Here is a 16,868-nt window from a genome sequence, read left to right on the forward strand (position 1 = left end):
CGTGAACTTTTTTTTGAAGTAATTTCCGCTAGAGACATTCGTGCGGAAATTAAAACATTTGCGCTGACCTGAGCACCAGCAGGGTGCCGGGAGGGTGGCAAGGGTCGCGGCAAATGGATGGATGGGTGTACGATTGGATGGATGGACGGTCAGCAGCCTTCGAAAAAACTAATTAACAGCAGCTTCCTGGGCCCATGCCTGACTTTGACTTTTATAGTATTATTTTTTAACAAAAATACTCGCACAGCCAGGCTATAACTGTGCCTGTCTGTCTGTCGAGTTGAAAGCTGGCAAAGGAGCGGGCGGATGGTCGAAAATTCTTTTCATTTGTAGACAGAATTGTGCATTTTCAATTTTCACAATGACTTTTATAATATAAAAACCAAAAGGGGATGGGAACATCCATCTCGCATTACCCATTCGTTTCGGTATTCGGATTGGGTCTCGATTTCTGTTGCTGCCGCGGACTGAAAGACTTTCTGCATTAATTTTGCATATTAAAAATCCAATTTGTAGCATTAATTGCAGCATGTGAAATGTGCGGACAATGCGAGGGATGTGTGTGCAGTCAGAGCAGTCCAAAGTTGCTGGTTGGGGGAGAAAAAAAGAAACTCAAAGAACTCCCCAGCGACTCCAATGGATGATGTCTGTGTGCAGTCCCGAATTGTATACAGATTTCTGAGCTTAAAGTTGCGCGAATTCCACAGTAAAAAGAACACCCAAATCTTTGTTTATATTTCAACTAAATTTACTTATGGATATTTCTTGTTTTCGACACGCAATGCAATCGTTATGCATTCCACGAGTCATTTGAAACCAGTTTCACAGCTCTCGCACATCGTTCAGTTTATAGCTAAACAAAATGATAAAAAACTTGTTGAAATGATTCAACCAATTAAATGCTGGGCCACGTATGCCAAAAGTGTGCTCAGCAAACCCCTCAAAACTAGGACATTGTAGTCCCGACTGCTTGGTGCCTTATTGCTGGCAGTTACTCTTGGAACACGCGGAATTAATCTCCCTGGGGGATACTTTTCAATGGCCTTCTCAGCCAGCGCTCGTATGCCCACCCAGCTCTCTGCTGCCAGTCTGTGTATTTCCGTGGGTGGTGGAAAAAATTTGTACTCCAAGCCGTGGGCCAGGCCCGACATCTCAAACACAAAGGACAGTGGAAAGCCGACCTTGAAGGCGTAATCCAGACTGGTGCCGCCCATCTCTCCGCCGTAGTAAAAGGCCTGCAGGGACTTGATCACCGTCGAAGTTTCCGCGTATATCCTGTTGGTGGCGTAGCGCGCAATCTCCTGCATCTCCAGATGATTGCTGGTCGGGGTGGAGTCGTGCACCCACGGATAGAACATCGATCGATTGGCCGTGTGCAGGGACAGGTACATGACGCCACTGCCATTGTCCACCAACTCGTGCATTGTGTCCCGCACGAGTCGGGCTTCTGCCTCCGAGAAGGCTTCACTGCCGGCGTAGGATTCGCTGCAGGGATCTGCCAGCTCCGCGTATCCCTGGCCCCAGGCCACATCAAAGTTTCGATTCAAATTCGTTCCGTAACACTCTGCGCCATTCGGGGAGCGCGTGTTGCGCCACCACCGGTCCGAGTTGCGGGAGTACTCGTAGCCATCCGGATTGCCCAGCGGCAGCACGATCCAGTTGAAGTTCCGCAGCAGATCGGAGTTCTGCTTGAAGTTAACAACCAGCTCCTGAATGGCATAGAGCGCAGCCATCGGCGTCATCCATTCTCTGGAGTGCAGTGCCGCATCCATGAAGATCGTCCGCTTGCCAGGCAACCGATCGCCATTCGTGATGGTTATTGTCTTCAACATGCGACGCTCATAACTGCGTCCTGCATCCTTGACCAGCACACGTTGTGGGTACTGCTTTGCGAGGCTGTCCAAGTAATCCATGACCCCCTCGTATGTGTAGTAATCGCTCAGATAGAGTTCAGTCAGCGCCGCGGGTGCGACGCACGAGACGAGCAAGACTATCGCACACAGAGCTGGCATGTTTCCAGAAAGCAACCAGCTGCACCACTGGCTCTGCCCTCGATCAACGCTGTGCTATATATAGAGAAGGGAGATCTCTGTGTTAGAGATTACAGTGCCAAGATAAGGCTCTTCCCCGATTTAATACGAACTGAATTATCTGTTCAGTGAGTCAAATTCACAACAAATCTGTGCGTACTCCTCATTCTGATGTTATTTTTGCAATATATAAACATAATTTGATACTGGTCACGCGCTCTCCGCTATTAACAAATGATTAGAGAGGGTTTGAGAGGCTTTAAGAGAGAACTGATCACTGATCACTGGCACTACTTCAACATTGCTGCGGCACACAGACTCGCCAGCAGAGCAGCGAGACTCCAACTCGCCAGCACAGACCGAGAGGCATCATTCGTTGCTGCACCAGCACTCGTCGTACTGGCGTATTTTGCAGCTGGACTACTCGTTGTGACACCCAGCCAACCCTCGCTGGCCTGAGTGTAGATGAAAGTCGCTTTGTCCTCAGCCCCCGATAGAGTTTCGGGCAGCTCAAAGGAGAAGGCCCGTTCAGTCTGGTGCCATACTGTCCGCCGTTCGTGGAGCGATTCTTCTTCCAGAGCTTCAGCTCGTAGCCATCGGGATTGACCATGGGCAGAATGTACCAATCGAAGGCATTCAACAGTTTGACATTCGGAACTGAATTCATGACCAGTTCGTTGATAACCTTGAGGGCCACCATTGTGGTTATCCACTCGTTGCCATGTGTGGCAGCATCCACAATGATGACCTCTTTATTTGCCGTCTCCTGCTCCTGCTCACATTCTTCCAGCTATAAAAAGATCCTCAACGCTGCGGATTCATCCACGTTGCAGCCACGCAAATTGAGTTAACATTTTCCTTGGGTCTTGCGGAATTTTCTTGCATTCTTATCTCCGGTTTAGGGCGGTTTAAAAGGCCATTAAAAAATGTAATTATGTTGATAAATGTACATCTTACTGTGCAGTTTTTTGCCGACTTTCCTTTGGGCTGACATCCTGCCTGAGGGGGCAGCAAACTTTAGTCGCAACAACTAAACAAAAACAGCAACTAACGCGGCACGGCCTCGGCCTGCTTTCTGCAGCTCTTGGTTTTCGCTCTTTGCGGCTGTTTCAACTTTTGAGCCAAGGGACAGGCAAATATTTTATCATTGCGCCTTTTAGCCACTCAAGTGGCGGACAAAAGTGCAGGGGCCCGGACCATTGCATTTAAGCGGAGTTTATGGCTTCATTTTCAAGCAGTTTTTTGCGAGGGTTGGCTGGCTGTATAATCATTTTGGCCATTACTTTGATGGCTTTGAGCTAATGAAGCTATCATTTATGCATGTGGCACAAAAACTTGACTATTGACTCCGCTGTGGGTAGGATTCTTCCTTTGGTTTTCCTTCGTTTTGCAAAATTAATGAGGCTGCAAAAATGTGATTTCAATTTGAAGATTACGCCACTCGAACAGGTGCATAATTTAGGAGCAGGGACAGGGACTGCTGCAAGGAAAAATCGTATTCGTTCATAAGCTCTGCCAGTCGATGGCAGCATTCCGATTCCTGCTCTGTTCCTGCTCCTTGGCCATGCGAGTCACGTAGCAACCGATGTCCGATTTTGAAGTTTGCGCTGCACAAATCACGTGCCCCAGCACCAGCACGGACCTCAGCTAATGTCCTACTTGGGGCTATTTGTAGTGCACTTTGTGTGGATTTTTTTATGATTTGTTTACGCTGCAGCCAGAACGTGGAGACGATAAGCACGGAGCAGCCGGAAAACAAGCGCAGGACTTCGTGAAAAGATTCCCAACATTTACATCTCAGATATGTCGTGGCATGAGGACAAAAACCTATCAGCATTACGATCTATTAGATGCATTTCTCGTTACCTTTTGAAAGCTGCTTTTGAAAGGTAAATTACTTCAAACCAAACTCCACCATCAGCCTGTCTATATTCATGTGTAGCTGCGGGTTGAGATGCTCTCTTGGGATAAGCATTTCAATTAGTTTGAAATGAAGGATGGAAAAGCAACTTTGAGGACAGTTTGAGAGTAGAACTTGGGCACAAATTAGGGAGAAATCTTTACCGAATTACTTGCAACAAATGATTTAATTCATAAAATTAAAATAACAATTTAAAGATGAGAGGTGAATGCCCTTAGAATCCCCAATGTGTGCCAAAGCCATCGAAGCTCATGTGGGAAACGGACTCCGCTGGCGAGTAGTGGATGACAGCGGGCTGATGGCTGACCACAGGAGTAGCTGACTGATGGTAAACAGAGGCCTGAGGAGCAGCCTGATGGTAGAGTGCAGCCTGTGGAGCTGAGTAAACTGCCGCCTGAGGTGCTGCCTGTGTGAACAGCTGTGGCTCCGGGTGTGCGTGATGATTGTAGACCGCCGCTGCCGCTGGCTCGGCCTGGTGGTACGTCACAGTCTTGGCAATGGCCGGCTGATACACATTGTTGCTGATCCTCGTGTCCTGCTTGTGCACCTGGGCGTAGGGTGTGGCCACGGACTTGGCATAGTGCGAGACGGTGCCATCGAAGCTGCGCACCACATTCTGCTGGGTGTGGGCCACCGCGTGCTCATCGCCGTAGTGGCTGAGGGAAGGCTGGGCAATGATGCCGGCCCAGGTGGGCGACAGGAGCAGCAGCAGCAGCAGGCCTGAGGCGAATGTGAGCAACTGTTTGGCCATGCTGTAGCTGTGGGATATCTGTAGCAACTGTTGTCATTTGTGTACGCCGCTGGGGCATATATAGAAGAAATGGCAGGCCCACAGCAATTACTCATAATTGAACCGCCCGCGCTGCGGCCTAAACCCGTTTGGACTGTGGGCTTTTGGGCTTTTTCTGCGTGACTTTCAGAAATCCATTTCTCGATCTCTTGATCGTGGCAAATCAATTTAGCCACTGACAGGCACAGCCATGGACTCTCACAGCAAAGTGTGGCTGTGGCTGTGTAGAAGGGCGTGTCGTCGACCCAATTACCTAAAATTCACCTCTTTGCCTAGGCATTGCATAATAATGGCAGGGCAGGCTCGGCGCACTTGCTCCACATACCACGGCTGGACACTCCAATGGCAAAGGCGAGGCGACTCCGACTCCGACTCCGACTCTGGCGATGGTGAAGAAGCTGCTGAACTCACCGCTGAAGGGCCATCAAGTGCATGCCTCAGCCCGAAACAGACACACAATTTATGGGCCATTGGAGATGCATTAACGACGCTGCCAAATTGTTAATGCATTTTCCGTTTGCCTTTCGACAGACACAACAATGTAGCAGAATTAAGCAACATTTGGCCATTTATTCTCCAGCAAGCAGTTCGATTTTTGCCTTAACTTCTGCTCCTGCCCAAGGTTTGCTGCTTCAGCCCCACAGTCATGAGTCATAATGCAATTGGCAAATGTCAAGAAAATGTTGTTAAGCGACAAAAGACACGGACACGGAAAATGAAAGGCAGAGCGACAAAGATGGATGTTTGCCAGGCGGAAAACTTGTTCGCAAATGAAAATGACACACAAATAGCATCGAGAACTCGATGCTCACATCAAATGCGATTACGATAACATCGATGCCCCGAGTCCTAGTCCGAGTCCGAGTCCGAGTCACCTTTGTTGGGCTTCCTGTATGCTGGGGGGCAGTGTGTGTGTCCTCTGTGTCCCATGTCCATTATGTGGCTTATGAAATTTGGCACATAAATTGTATTATTGCATTTAAGCTTGATTTTATTTGCTTCGTGCTTTGGTTCTTTGACTTTGCCATTTGAGGAAATGTTTCAGAGAAATAACTTCGGTCCCTTTTTTGACTTTCTTTGTTGACTCCTTTAAGTGGATTCGTCTTCGTTTACGTCTTGGGTCTGCATTGTACGAGTTGTCGTCTGCCTTAATGTTTATTGAACAGAAGGGAAACACACACGTGAGTGGAACCGGCAACATTTGAACGGTTTCCTTTTACTTCAATTAGCTGCATTTGGCCTTTCGCCCTGTACACCCCGCCGATATACAATTACAAATGAGGCGTCATGGCCAGGCCGAAAGTCAATTACAACTGGCTGAAAGGAGCATTAAAGCCCGCGCCTCGTTTGGCTAATTGGCAACTGAAAACATAAATTAAGCGTACGAAGAGAGAGAGAATGCAACTACAACTTTACGACTTCCACTTCTTCACGTAACACTTTTTACGTTCTTGTCGTAATGGCCACGAGTAGTGTTGCCAACACACACCACACACTCGGAATGTTGCATCCACATTGACAGCTTAGATTAAGTGTGGACCATAAATTGGTTTTGGTTTTGGTTTGGGTTTGGGTTTGGTTTGGCAATTGCCATTTGGCCAAGAAAGGAAATTATTTGCTGGTAATTACAGGAAATGCGGAAATGTTCTTCGTGTGAGGAAACCATCGAAATTCTTTCACTCTTTCACTTAAAGTCATAATTCCCAGTGGATTTTTAGCACTTTCACTACCCATCTTTATATGGCAATCTAATATTAATTTCTGCCACTACTTTTCCCACTCTCTGCCACGCCATGTGGCAGGTTAAGCGCCTCTATGGAGCTCTCTTGTCTGGTGTTGTATTGCCAATCAGCTGCTGGCCTCCCTCCGCCACACACACACAAAGAGATTTCATCTCGTGTGCCCTGCCGCCTTCGGGGCCTTCGTTCTGCTTTATGGCACAAAGGGGACTTGGCTTCAATTTTCTTTATATTACAGCTTGATTTAATTTGACGTGAGACCAGCGCTGCCCACGTTGCTTGGCTTGTACTTGACCAGAAACGAAATTAGAAATGGCAACAAATGCAAGCCGGAGGGAGGAGGAAGGACTGAAGTTGAAGCTCAAACCGATAAAGCAAGTTGAAGCTTGCAATAGAAAATGATTGCAGGCGGGGAAATTCAAATGTTCGCTCAATGAAAATATGAACAATTGAAGAAAAGCAAATGTCATTTGCCAGCTGCCAGCTGCCAGAACCTGGCCCCAGATCCCCACCCGATTGATATAATTTCATTAAGCGTACACAATCCAAGGGCTTTCCATTCAATGTCACGCCCACAGGACAAACTTTACTGAAATGAAAAATAACGAAAAATACTTGCTAAATAACAAATGGAAATGGAAAACGAGTGGGAAGTACCCGCGAACAACAAAATACAAAAACAAAAAAGCAAAGAAAATGATAATGAAAATGAAAATGCATAAACAGCAATAGCCAACAGGATGAGGTGGGGAAATGGGTGCAGAAGAGGGATGTGGTGCTTAGAAGTCGGACTCTGGCCTCGCCTGGCCTGGCCTCTGTGTTGGGTGGGAAAACTCATTAAAACTTTTTTACAGCCCATTTAAAAGCAATTTGTAAATTGTGAAACTTGGCCCAAACCCAGGGGCTGAGTATAAATTGTAATAATTATTACTACAGCTATGCGTAGCACTCACATTTCAAATAGCACACTTTTAGCATGTTGCCGATTATTCATATTTCAATCAATCGTTTGTATGCAAGTTGATCTGTCCATCAATGGCGGCAAATTCCAATCTGCAATTAGGAATTGGTTCATTTTTTTAGGGCAAACAAAAATTAAAACCCTTTTTAGATAGGGATAGCAGCAGTCATCAAACAGAATTAATTCCTGCAGCCAGTGTGCTTAACTAACCCTATTCCTAACCCTACAAATTATAACTATTATAATAGTGTTTGGGCACACAAAACTGCTAATATTTATTTTAAATTTATACACATAATTGCGCTTCTCAACACTTAAACAAAAAAGTAACACGTTCATCAGTACTGATTACACACACAAGCACACACACTTCTAACTGCAAATCACAGTGCCTGGGCAGAAGCTTCTTGTCATTTTTGTTTTGGCAGTTCAGTGAGTAAGGAGTTTTACTTTAAAACGTTGGAAAATTCATTTTGTGCTGAGATATACATATATTACACAAAGCACTTTCAAGATATCCGCGCAATATAGTGAAAAACAACGAGAAAAACTTTCACAAGTTCGTGTTTTGTTTTTTCTGGTCGCCGATCGGTTGGCTGTGCGGTTAATTTTTTGGATTAAGATTCTGCCAGGTAAGTCGCGAGCAACGGAGAAGAGCGTGGCCTAAGCAAAATGGCGGCAGCACAACAAAAATGCGGCGAATAGAGTGTAAACTTACACTAATTCAATTCCATTGCATAATCACAAGCGGCGTGGCACACACACAAACAAACGCGAACACCTATGCAGCCTCGCACTGCTTAGAGCTTCTTTCTAACCAACAAATATTTCAATGGTGCCTTTAAAAAAATGTGCATCGGCATTCCAGCATCTTCCCAGGGTCACCCACTCAACAAGCTGCCAGGACAGAGCACATTTCCGTGGCAGCTCCTCCCGCGCCAGAACAAGGGAGAGGGCTCGGGCTCGGCCCAATCATTTTGAGACCGTGGAAAGGCTCACAATCGCAGACATTAAATCAAATTTCCGCACATTTCTTGCAACGTGGGTTATGGTACCGTAAATTGTGTTAGCTTGCGGTTTGCTTTACCCCTCTCCACCGTCTTGCTGGCGCTGCCGCAGCGCCACTTAAATATTCAAAGCGAAAAGTTCCACCACACCTTTGCGTCTTGGCGCTGACTTTCCCCCGTTTTCCATTTCTTTATTATTCAAGCGCCGCTTCCGTGTGCAGTGCCCAAATATTCCCACAGGATGCAGTCAAAGGCAGCTTGATCTGAAGGGTGTAGCTCTGGTGGTTCATGGGAATTCAATTGGGGAAGGGGTGGACTACACATGTGTGCGTGTGTGTGTCTGTCTGAATGTGTGCCGTACCTTCTACGATTTTATGGACTTCAGCCGCAGTTAACTTGTACGAATGTGCTCGTTTGGGAAAACAAAGTAGCTCCTTTTGGAGCTCGGGTATTTTAGCTAATTCAAGTTGTTAAAGTCCAGAACACATTGCGATTTAGTTTAAACCCAACGGCTAAGAAAATTGCCAGACCGACGGAATTGCTACGACGCGACTTAATCGCATATGACAACAGTGCACTCGATGTTCTCTATCGATATTTCGGGCAAAGAGTAGACGAACTTTTTACTTGGAAAGAGACATAAAAGTGTATATTAGCACTGTAATTTTGATCATATATCCCACAAAAATATCCACATACATAAACATATATCAAGCGGTCTTTACCGGCATTCATAACGACGACCTTGTTTAGGTCACACACCTTGATATTGTTAATATTAGTATTTTTGAGTATTTTATTTCCAGTATTTTTAATGACGCGTTATGCGTCACCCGCTTGCTCAATGCCAAAAAGTAGAAATTGCATTTACAGCCATTTATATCCCAGGATACAAAGAATACTATTTCCTGATCGGCATACAATTTCTGTTCGTTTGGTTTTAAAATCTTAACACGGCCGCCGCTTGTCAATATTTCCTCGTCAGGTGCCGCTTTTTCTAATTACACAAATACGTAGTTAATATGTAGCAAATGTAGTGTAGTGTAGTTCGCTGGCCATTTATCGATGCAGCAGCTGGCTGGCTGAATATCGTAATGTTACTTGTAACAACAACTGGAGAACCAAATTTTAACAATAAATAAATAAATATTTCGTCATACAAATGTTCACAGTTGTGTAAACTTTGGGTGCGTAAACAAACGAGAAAGTCAGCAAACGCGAAGCGAGGAGCAAAGGTAAAACGATAAAACTGCCAGCGCGAAACTGAGAGCGAGACGGAAGGTGACAGCGACAGCGACACACCGAAACCGATATTCCTCCCCCCTCCCGACAGCACACCACCCTTGCAACCTTCTGTTTGGAATTTTTTTTGTGTGCGGTGTGCGGTGCAAAAGAAAATAATTTCACTGATATTCGAGGCAGTCCAGACAACAGACGGCAGCAAAAATGCAAATAAATCTTAAGGTAAAAACCTTGGATGCGCGCACACACGAATTCAACGTCGACAATGAGGTAATTTTTGAGGTTGTGTGTCCAGAGTCTAGAGGCTTCCACTAATGCCCCCGTGCACGTCTCTCCCTCGCTCTGTTCTCCACGTAGATCACGATTCGCCAGTTGAAGGACCAAATAGCGGAGAAGACCAGCATTGCCGCGGAGAATCAGCGCATCATATACCAGGGGCGTGTGCTGGCCGACGATAAGCAAGTCAAGGAGTACGGTGAGTCATTTGTGCCCGCAGCCATTAGCCTTTGCTAATTTGCTGTTCCCTTCCTTTTTGCAGATGTCGCTGGCAAGGTGCTGCACGTCGCCGAGCGTCCGCCGTTCTCGCAGCGCGGCACCAATGCTCGCCACAACGATGAGCCCATGCGTCCCGTACGCTCGGTGGCACGCCCGTCGCCCGGCAGCATGCGCACTTCACCCTACTTCCGCGCCCTCGATGCCATGCTCGTGGGCACCATGTCCATACCAGTGCCCAATGGTACCGGAGCTGGGGTAGGTCCACCCGCTAGAGGTTTTCCCCCTTTTTAAGCTTTCTGATTCGCTGTTTTTGTATCCCCCGCAGACACGCACTCCACCCGGTCGCTTCCCCAACTCCTCGTCCTTCTGCATCAATCGCATCACTGTGGCCCTGCACATGATTGACTGCGCCAACAACATTGCCGCCTATCTGGAGAACCCTTCGGTGGGGCTGAACAACCAATCGCTGGACATTCTGCAGCGCGGTCGCTGGTCCATGGAGTCCACCGTGGTGGAGGTGGGCGTCTCCTCCACGGATATGCCGCGCAACAACAACATCATTGACATGGTGCAGGATGCGGTCACAGCCGCTCTCACCCGCACGGGCGCACGCAACTACACTGTCCTCCAGCTGCCGACGGTGTACACCAATGAGAGCGGCGAAACGATTGAGCAGCGCGCCGGCGAGCCAGCACTCGCTGGAGCCGCAGGAGGAGCTGCTCCAGACACCAATGGCGAGACCACAGCCGCCACCGTCATCATTGAAGATGTCATTGATTCGGAGGATGAAGACGGTGCGGATGGTGGCTCGGATCGCTCTGCCACACCCACACCAGACGGCGAGGCCGAGGGCGCTGTAGGCGGTCAAACAGCTGCTCCTGCAGCTGCTGCCGCTCCCGATGCCAGCAACGCAGAGGCTGCCAGCGGTGCTGCAGCTGGCGGCGATGGTGCCGCAGCCAATGGCGGTCCCAGTGGCGCCACGCGACGTCGCACGCGCCCACAGGTGCTGGGCCATGTCATACAGAGCTATCGCGGCGTGCAGACGCGTCTGGCGCCCTTCGTTGATCGCTACTACGATATACTCCAAGTCGATCCCACATTTGGGGAGAATGTAAGGCCCCAAAAGGGAAGATTAAACCCTCAGTAAAGCAAGTTCTTTCCCCGCCCCACAGGACACTGCTGATCGGGAGAATGCACAGCGCATCTTTGATCGCGTCTCGGAGGCCTTCCATTACTTATCGCACGCTCAGCACGCCATTTCCGATCTGATGCTGGATCTCTCGCAGCCCGCACCACGCGTGCTCACCTGTCGGCCCATACTCGTGGAGCAGAGTGGCTACATACGCTCCAACAACATATTCACACCGCATTTTGCGCAACTCGAGGTCATGCAGCAGGACAGCAACACAAATAATGACCAGCGTGCACCGGGCGCACGTCCGCCGGGCCTGGCCAGAACGGTCGAGGAGGCCACGCGCAACACTTTGGGTGCAGCTGCACAGATTCTTGCCAATGCAGGCGCCAACTATGCCTCTGCCTTGGCCAGAGGAAGTGCCAGACCAACGGCGCCAGCAGCGGAAAATGCGGCAGCAGCCGACACGCCGGCAGCAGCAGCCACAAATGCAAATGCAAATCCGGCAGCCCTAGCCGCCGCTTTGGCTCAAGGTGCTGCCCAGACCGCAGTTCTGGCTTCCGTTGAGGCTGCTCAGGCAGCACAAGCAGCTGCATCCGCTGTCCAAATGGCTGTGGGAGCGGTGGCAGCCATAGGCATACCCACCGAGGGTGGACCCGTGGAGGATCCCATCGATGAGCCCATGGTGGCGCCCAATGCAGCGCCTCAGGGCGCCACACAGCCGCAGCCACAGGCACAGACTATGGGAATGGGTAAGAACTTAGTGTGCTACAGTGCGTTTCGTGTGTATAGTTTGTGTGTGTTCCATAACTGAGCAAGTTCATTATTTTATCCTGAATTCTGAACATGCCAATATGTCCTTTTAGATGAGGATCCAGAACAAACAGAAGGTCCCCGAGTGCCACCTCGGCTGCGGCTCTATATGCCCGTGGCCCTGCCAGCGCCCAGTATGTTTTTGTTGTTCGTTTTTTGTTCGATTTTCACTCATTTTTTGCATACGCATCCCCTGCTGCGGGCTGCTCCGTTCTAACCTTTTTTGTTCGCATACTTTTTGCCTTTAATCTGGGCTGTTCCCCCTGCTGCTGAGACTGAAAACCGTGCTAATCCTTTTTCCCTTTGCAGATCCGCAGCTGGAAATGGCACGACTCATTCAGGCCGTGGTGAACAGAGCCTCCAATGACAATAACGATGTGCAGGTGGAGTTCAGTGAGCCCAATATTATGTCCATCAATTTGCCGGTGCATATGGTGGCCACTGCCGCACGTCCACCCGCGCCAGGACCAGAGTCTGCGCCGGAAGCGAGCGCTGAGAGTGCACCAGCTGGAGAGGAGCAAGCAAGCAACAATAGTGGCGCCACAGCCTCCACCTCGACTGGCACACGCAGTGGCGAGCAGCGGGCCAACACATTGCCCACAACCGCCACACAGACACGCTCCACGGCACGGCCACAGATACAGATTGGCGGCAACAACAATTGGGGCGGACGCATTGCGCCCACACACACGGCCTTCGATCGGTTCTTGCCCTGCAACAGTCATCACATACGCGAGCCGGAGCCACTGCCGCAGAACAACAACAACAACAGCAGCAACAACAATCATCGCAGGACAAATGCAGCCACAGCAGGAGCAGCTGGCACATCCTCAGCCACGGCTGCAGGCGGAGCAGCACCTTCCGGTGAGTATTTTTGAACCGTTTGCAGGGTTTAGCACATCGTTGTTGTCCTCATCGTCGCTCATTGCACAGAGATGGGAGTTGGTTGCCTGCCTTTGCAGGCTTACTGGCTTCCATCTGTTGTATCTCTAATCAGCCTTCCATCCATGTCATCACAGCCAATTATGGTCGCAATCGACTCGGTGCTGTCAGTGGTAATGATTCAGGCTGGCTCTCGCATATATTGACACAATATCAAGACTATCCAGAGCGTCCGAACTTCAATCTTCAATCAAGATCAGAGAGCCAACAGCAGGCACAGTCTCCTCCGACTCAGTCTCACATTCAGATCCGCGTCGTTCTGCCCAGCGGTCCTCTTGGCCCGGGGCGTTCGAGGGCTATCAACGTTATCACAGAACGTTTATTGCGGCGCCTGGAACAACTGAACAACTTAATCAGACCCAACCAAGTCCTTGCACACCCAAGAGCACTATTTGACCGACCCTTTAATGTCCAAACTTCCACTGTACTCCTCTCTTATACTGTACGAAATATTGCGCAAACAGCTACAGCTACAGCTGCAGCTACAGCAGGCGCCGCCACGGATGGAATTACCGAAATGATGAACTTTTTCACCACACCAGCAAACCGCACAACGCCGCCGGTCAACACGGGCGTTGCAGCTGCAGCAGCCTCAGCTCCAGCCCCAGCTTCATCCTCAGCCTCAGCACCAAACGCAGCTGCAACCACAGTCACACCATCACCCTTTGGTGACCGCTCCAGCAATCTACGCTCGGAGCTGAGCAGCTTCCTCAACAGCAGCGTCTTCGATGGTGCGCCCATCAGCCAGGAGACCATACCCGCCGCCATTAGCCGCGCTTTGGACTGGTTCAATGGCAGCCTGATCTACTTGCCGCAGTACGAGCTTCCGGAATACAATTCACGCGAATCTGTGATCAACATACTGCGCCAGAGCCTGCGTCTCATCATGGAGCTGTGCATTTCGGCACCCAGCACTGTGGCCCAGTTCGAGCAGAACCTCAAGAAGATCTGTGAGCAGTTCCGCGTGCGCCTCTTCAGCGTGCTCCTTCTGTGTTTGGGCAGTGACAATGCGGAGATTTACTGGCACCAAATGATGACCATTCTGCGCACTCCAATGCAAACCAGTGAGTAAATTAAACGATGTACTATTTGGTCCTTTATTTGATGTTCGTTCGCTCTTTTCAGCTTTCCAAAATCAAGGTTGGTGGGTCTACGTGGATCCACGAATTCCAACACAGACGGACACTGCAGATGCCCAACAGTTCCTTGTGCTGCGCAGCACGCAGCCAGATCTTTCCGCTGCTGGCGTTGAGGTAAGTTTTCTGCACAATCGTTGGTTCCTGTTTCAAAACTTATCCCAGACTCAAACGCAGCCTTTTGTTGCGCCACCGTCGCGTGCTTTTAATCTACAGCAGCAGCAGCCACAGCCACAGACGCAAACGCTCGACACGGATGTGGAGATGACCGAAGTGGCTGGCAGCAGCAGCACCACCAACAGTGCACCCGCAGCAGAGACGACTCCACTGCCACCTGTAGTAGTCGGCTCCGAGTCCTGGCACATGAGTTTTCCCAGCGATTGGTTGCCTGCGATAACGCGTGACCTGCAGACACAAGCTCAGGTGAGTGCGTCCCACGCTCCATGGCGTTTCAGCACTGACTTTCTCCTCCCGTTTCCGCAGCAAACTGAGCCTCAACCGCCCTACTCCGATGCCTACATCTCTGGCATGTCCGCCAAGCGCCGCAAGATCATCCAATCGGAAACGCCCACGGCCAGCGTGGAGTGTTTGATTGCCAGCGGAGTGCAGCGGGCCATACAGAGCGCTGGTTTGGGTGTCAGTGCAAATGGCACAGCCGCCAGCTCCGCCGTGAACGTAGATGCTGTGATCGATACAATGACCCATGATGCGGCCATTCAGGCCTCCTACACGGATGCCATGCGCAGCAATGTGCGTGAACGCGTCAAGCAGGATGTTGACTACACGCCCAACAAGTATCCGCAGATTGCAAAGTTCTCGGAGCAAAAGTAGGCGAAGGAAGCTACACTTTTGGGGGAGCCTAACAAGCGACCAAACACATCGCTTGTTGTACATTATATACGTTAAATCATACCGTACATATATAATTTTAGTTATTAGCTAAGTTCTGTTTAAACGAGAAGACGACAGGCAAAAAAAAACACAAATGGAAACACAATCAGAAACAGAATATGGAACGTAACACCAGCACCCCAGCCGATGCAGCGAGTAACACGATAAAATGATAATAATAACAATAATATAAACAATAATAATAACATAAACAATAATAATAATACTGCGGTAAACAAAAATGAAACCCAAAAAGCATGAAAAAACGAAAACACTTTGGGAAAAATTATACAAAAAATCAAAAAGAAACCAGCAAGAAAGGAGCCCTTAGGAGCATCTTAAACAACAACACAAAACACGGCTGGACAATAGACAATGAGCTGATTGGTTGGAATTTGGCTGGAATTTATAGGCCCACACACGATGTACGTACCATTCGAAATGCTTTTAATTGCAATCCATCCCAAGTGGCAATGGCAATGGCGTCCCCGTGTCGCATGACGTATTGGGCAGACGACCCGTGACGACAGCCAAATTCCAGCTAAGATATTTTGGCCAGCGCCGCCGGCCGCATTGACGTGAGCCGGCCGGCACATGATTGCCGATGACGAGCAATCAGGAACTTGCAGCTCAAGTGGGGCGACAGTGCAAAAACAGAATAACCATTACAACAGCCCACGCGAGTGGGACTAGCGCGAGTGATGGCGCGGGGTAGCCGGGCACAGGGAACAACCTGTAGCAAAGCAACATCTGCCAGACACATCCCCCCACACATTGTCACGAAATTCCTTTATTCCTTTACACTTCAGATTGTTGTCGCCTGCATTCGGGGAACATGGCAAAAGTGTCACATAAAAATTGTTTCGAGGATATTTATGTGCAAAACGAAATCAAAACAAGCAAAGAAAATAAAAATTGTACGAATAAATAATAATAATTAATATATCGCGGCGCTTTTCTTTAAATATTTACTCGCTGATGATTGGGCTTTATAAATAGATTGGCTACGCAATCGATGGATATTTTTAATAACAACAGTTAAGCGCCGATCGTGTCGTGACAGTGCGTGGCGAAAGTGTATCAACAGAAAGCGAGTCAGGTCATGTGATCGATGCTAAAAGATGGTGTCATTTGTGGGTGCACTTTGGGTTGCCGATCTCCAACGATCGTGGCAAAGGATCACTCCTAAAAAGAAGAGGCTGCTGGCCGCCTGAATTGTAGTTGCATGCGTCTGTCTGCTGGTCGTGTGTCACCGCCAGAAATGCAGCAGTGGCAATCACTTGAAGGCGCTCTCCACCCGATGATTAATTGCGACCCAAAAGGGGGGCGAGAGCTGGCTGGCTGGCTGGCTGGCACGCGCATTGCAAGCGGTTCAGTTGGCTCTGCTTTGCTCTGCTCTCTGGTCTCTCGTCTCCATCTCGGGGAATTTGCGGTATGCGCCTGCCTGGTTCATTATGTATGCAGTTACCAGAACTTTGAAATAAATTAAGGCTGCAGACTTTGATGCATTGGTTTGGCCCCTACTCCCTGCTGCAATGTTTCGCTGGCGCCAAGTAGATTTTGATGGAAAATTTTCAACACAGTCACTGGGTGGGGGGATTGAATTGTTTGTGGCTCTTGCTCTTAATTAGTGTCGACGCGGCTAATCCTTGACCAAACAGAGCGGCAGGGCATGTGGCGGAAGGACAATTTATCAAAAGTGCGTAAAAGTGGCAGCCAGACAGACAGAGAGACAAGCAGCATAACAAAATGCAGCACCACATGCACGT

The 16,868-nt window shown here is 49.0% G+C and overlaps 3 protein-coding genes across 9 annotated transcripts; 1 reads left to right on the forward strand and 2 right to left on the reverse strand.

The window, feature by feature from the left end:
- Window positions 1–730: 730 nt before the first annotated feature.
- Window positions 731–2,030, reverse strand: LOC117579563 (carboxypeptidase B). Its single transcript, XM_034265485.1, has one exon. It carries the CDS (start codon window positions 2,010–2,012, stop codon window positions 888–890), a length of 1,125 nt encoding a protein of 374 aa, XP_034121376.1. The 5' UTR covers window positions 2,013–2,030; the 3' UTR covers window positions 731–887.
- Window positions 2,031–4,160: 2,130 nt separating this feature from the next.
- LOC117579730 (larval/pupal cuticle protein H1C) lies at window positions 4,161–4,702 on the reverse strand. Its single transcript, XM_034265727.1, has one exon. It carries the CDS (start codon window positions 4,700–4,702, stop codon window positions 4,166–4,168), a length of 537 nt encoding a protein of 178 aa, XP_034121618.1. The 3' UTR covers window positions 4,161–4,165.
- Window positions 4,703–7,934: 3,232 nt separating this feature from the next.
- On the forward strand, window positions 7,935–15,980 carry LOC117579226 (large proline-rich protein BAG6). Of its 7 annotated transcripts, XM_034265001.1 has the most exons (12): window positions 7,935–8,073; window positions 9,621–9,960; window positions 10,048–10,165; window positions 10,229–10,440; window positions 10,511–11,296; window positions 11,358–12,069; window positions 12,184–12,264; window positions 12,440–12,994; window positions 13,537–14,136; window positions 14,198–14,325; window positions 14,386–14,631; window positions 14,692–15,980. In XM_034265001.1, exons 2-12 carry the CDS (start codon window positions 9,895–9,897, stop codon window positions 15,037–15,039), a joined length of 3,852 nt encoding a protein of 1,283 aa, XP_034120892.1. In that variant the 5' UTR covers window positions 7,935–8,073; window positions 9,621–9,894; the 3' UTR covers window positions 15,040–15,980. The 7 variants fall into 7 exon arrangements, with proteins under 7 accessions (XP_034120892.1, XP_034120894.1, XP_034120895.1 ...); XM_034265003.1 differs by lacking the exon at window positions 7,935–8,073 and having other exon boundaries at window positions 9,545–9,960; window positions 14,425–14,631; XM_034265004.1 differs by lacking the exon at window positions 7,935–8,073 and having other exon boundaries at window positions 9,545–9,960; window positions 14,428–14,631.
- The last annotated feature ends 888 nt before the right edge of the window (window positions 15,981–16,868 follow it).

Source organism: Drosophila guanche, unplaced genomic scaffold (genome assembly GCF_900245975.1).
Source record: "Drosophila guanche unplaced genomic scaffold, DGUA_6, whole genome shotgun sequence".
Taxonomy (NCBI): domain Eukaryota; kingdom Metazoa; phylum Arthropoda; class Insecta; order Diptera; family Drosophilidae; genus Drosophila; species Drosophila guanche.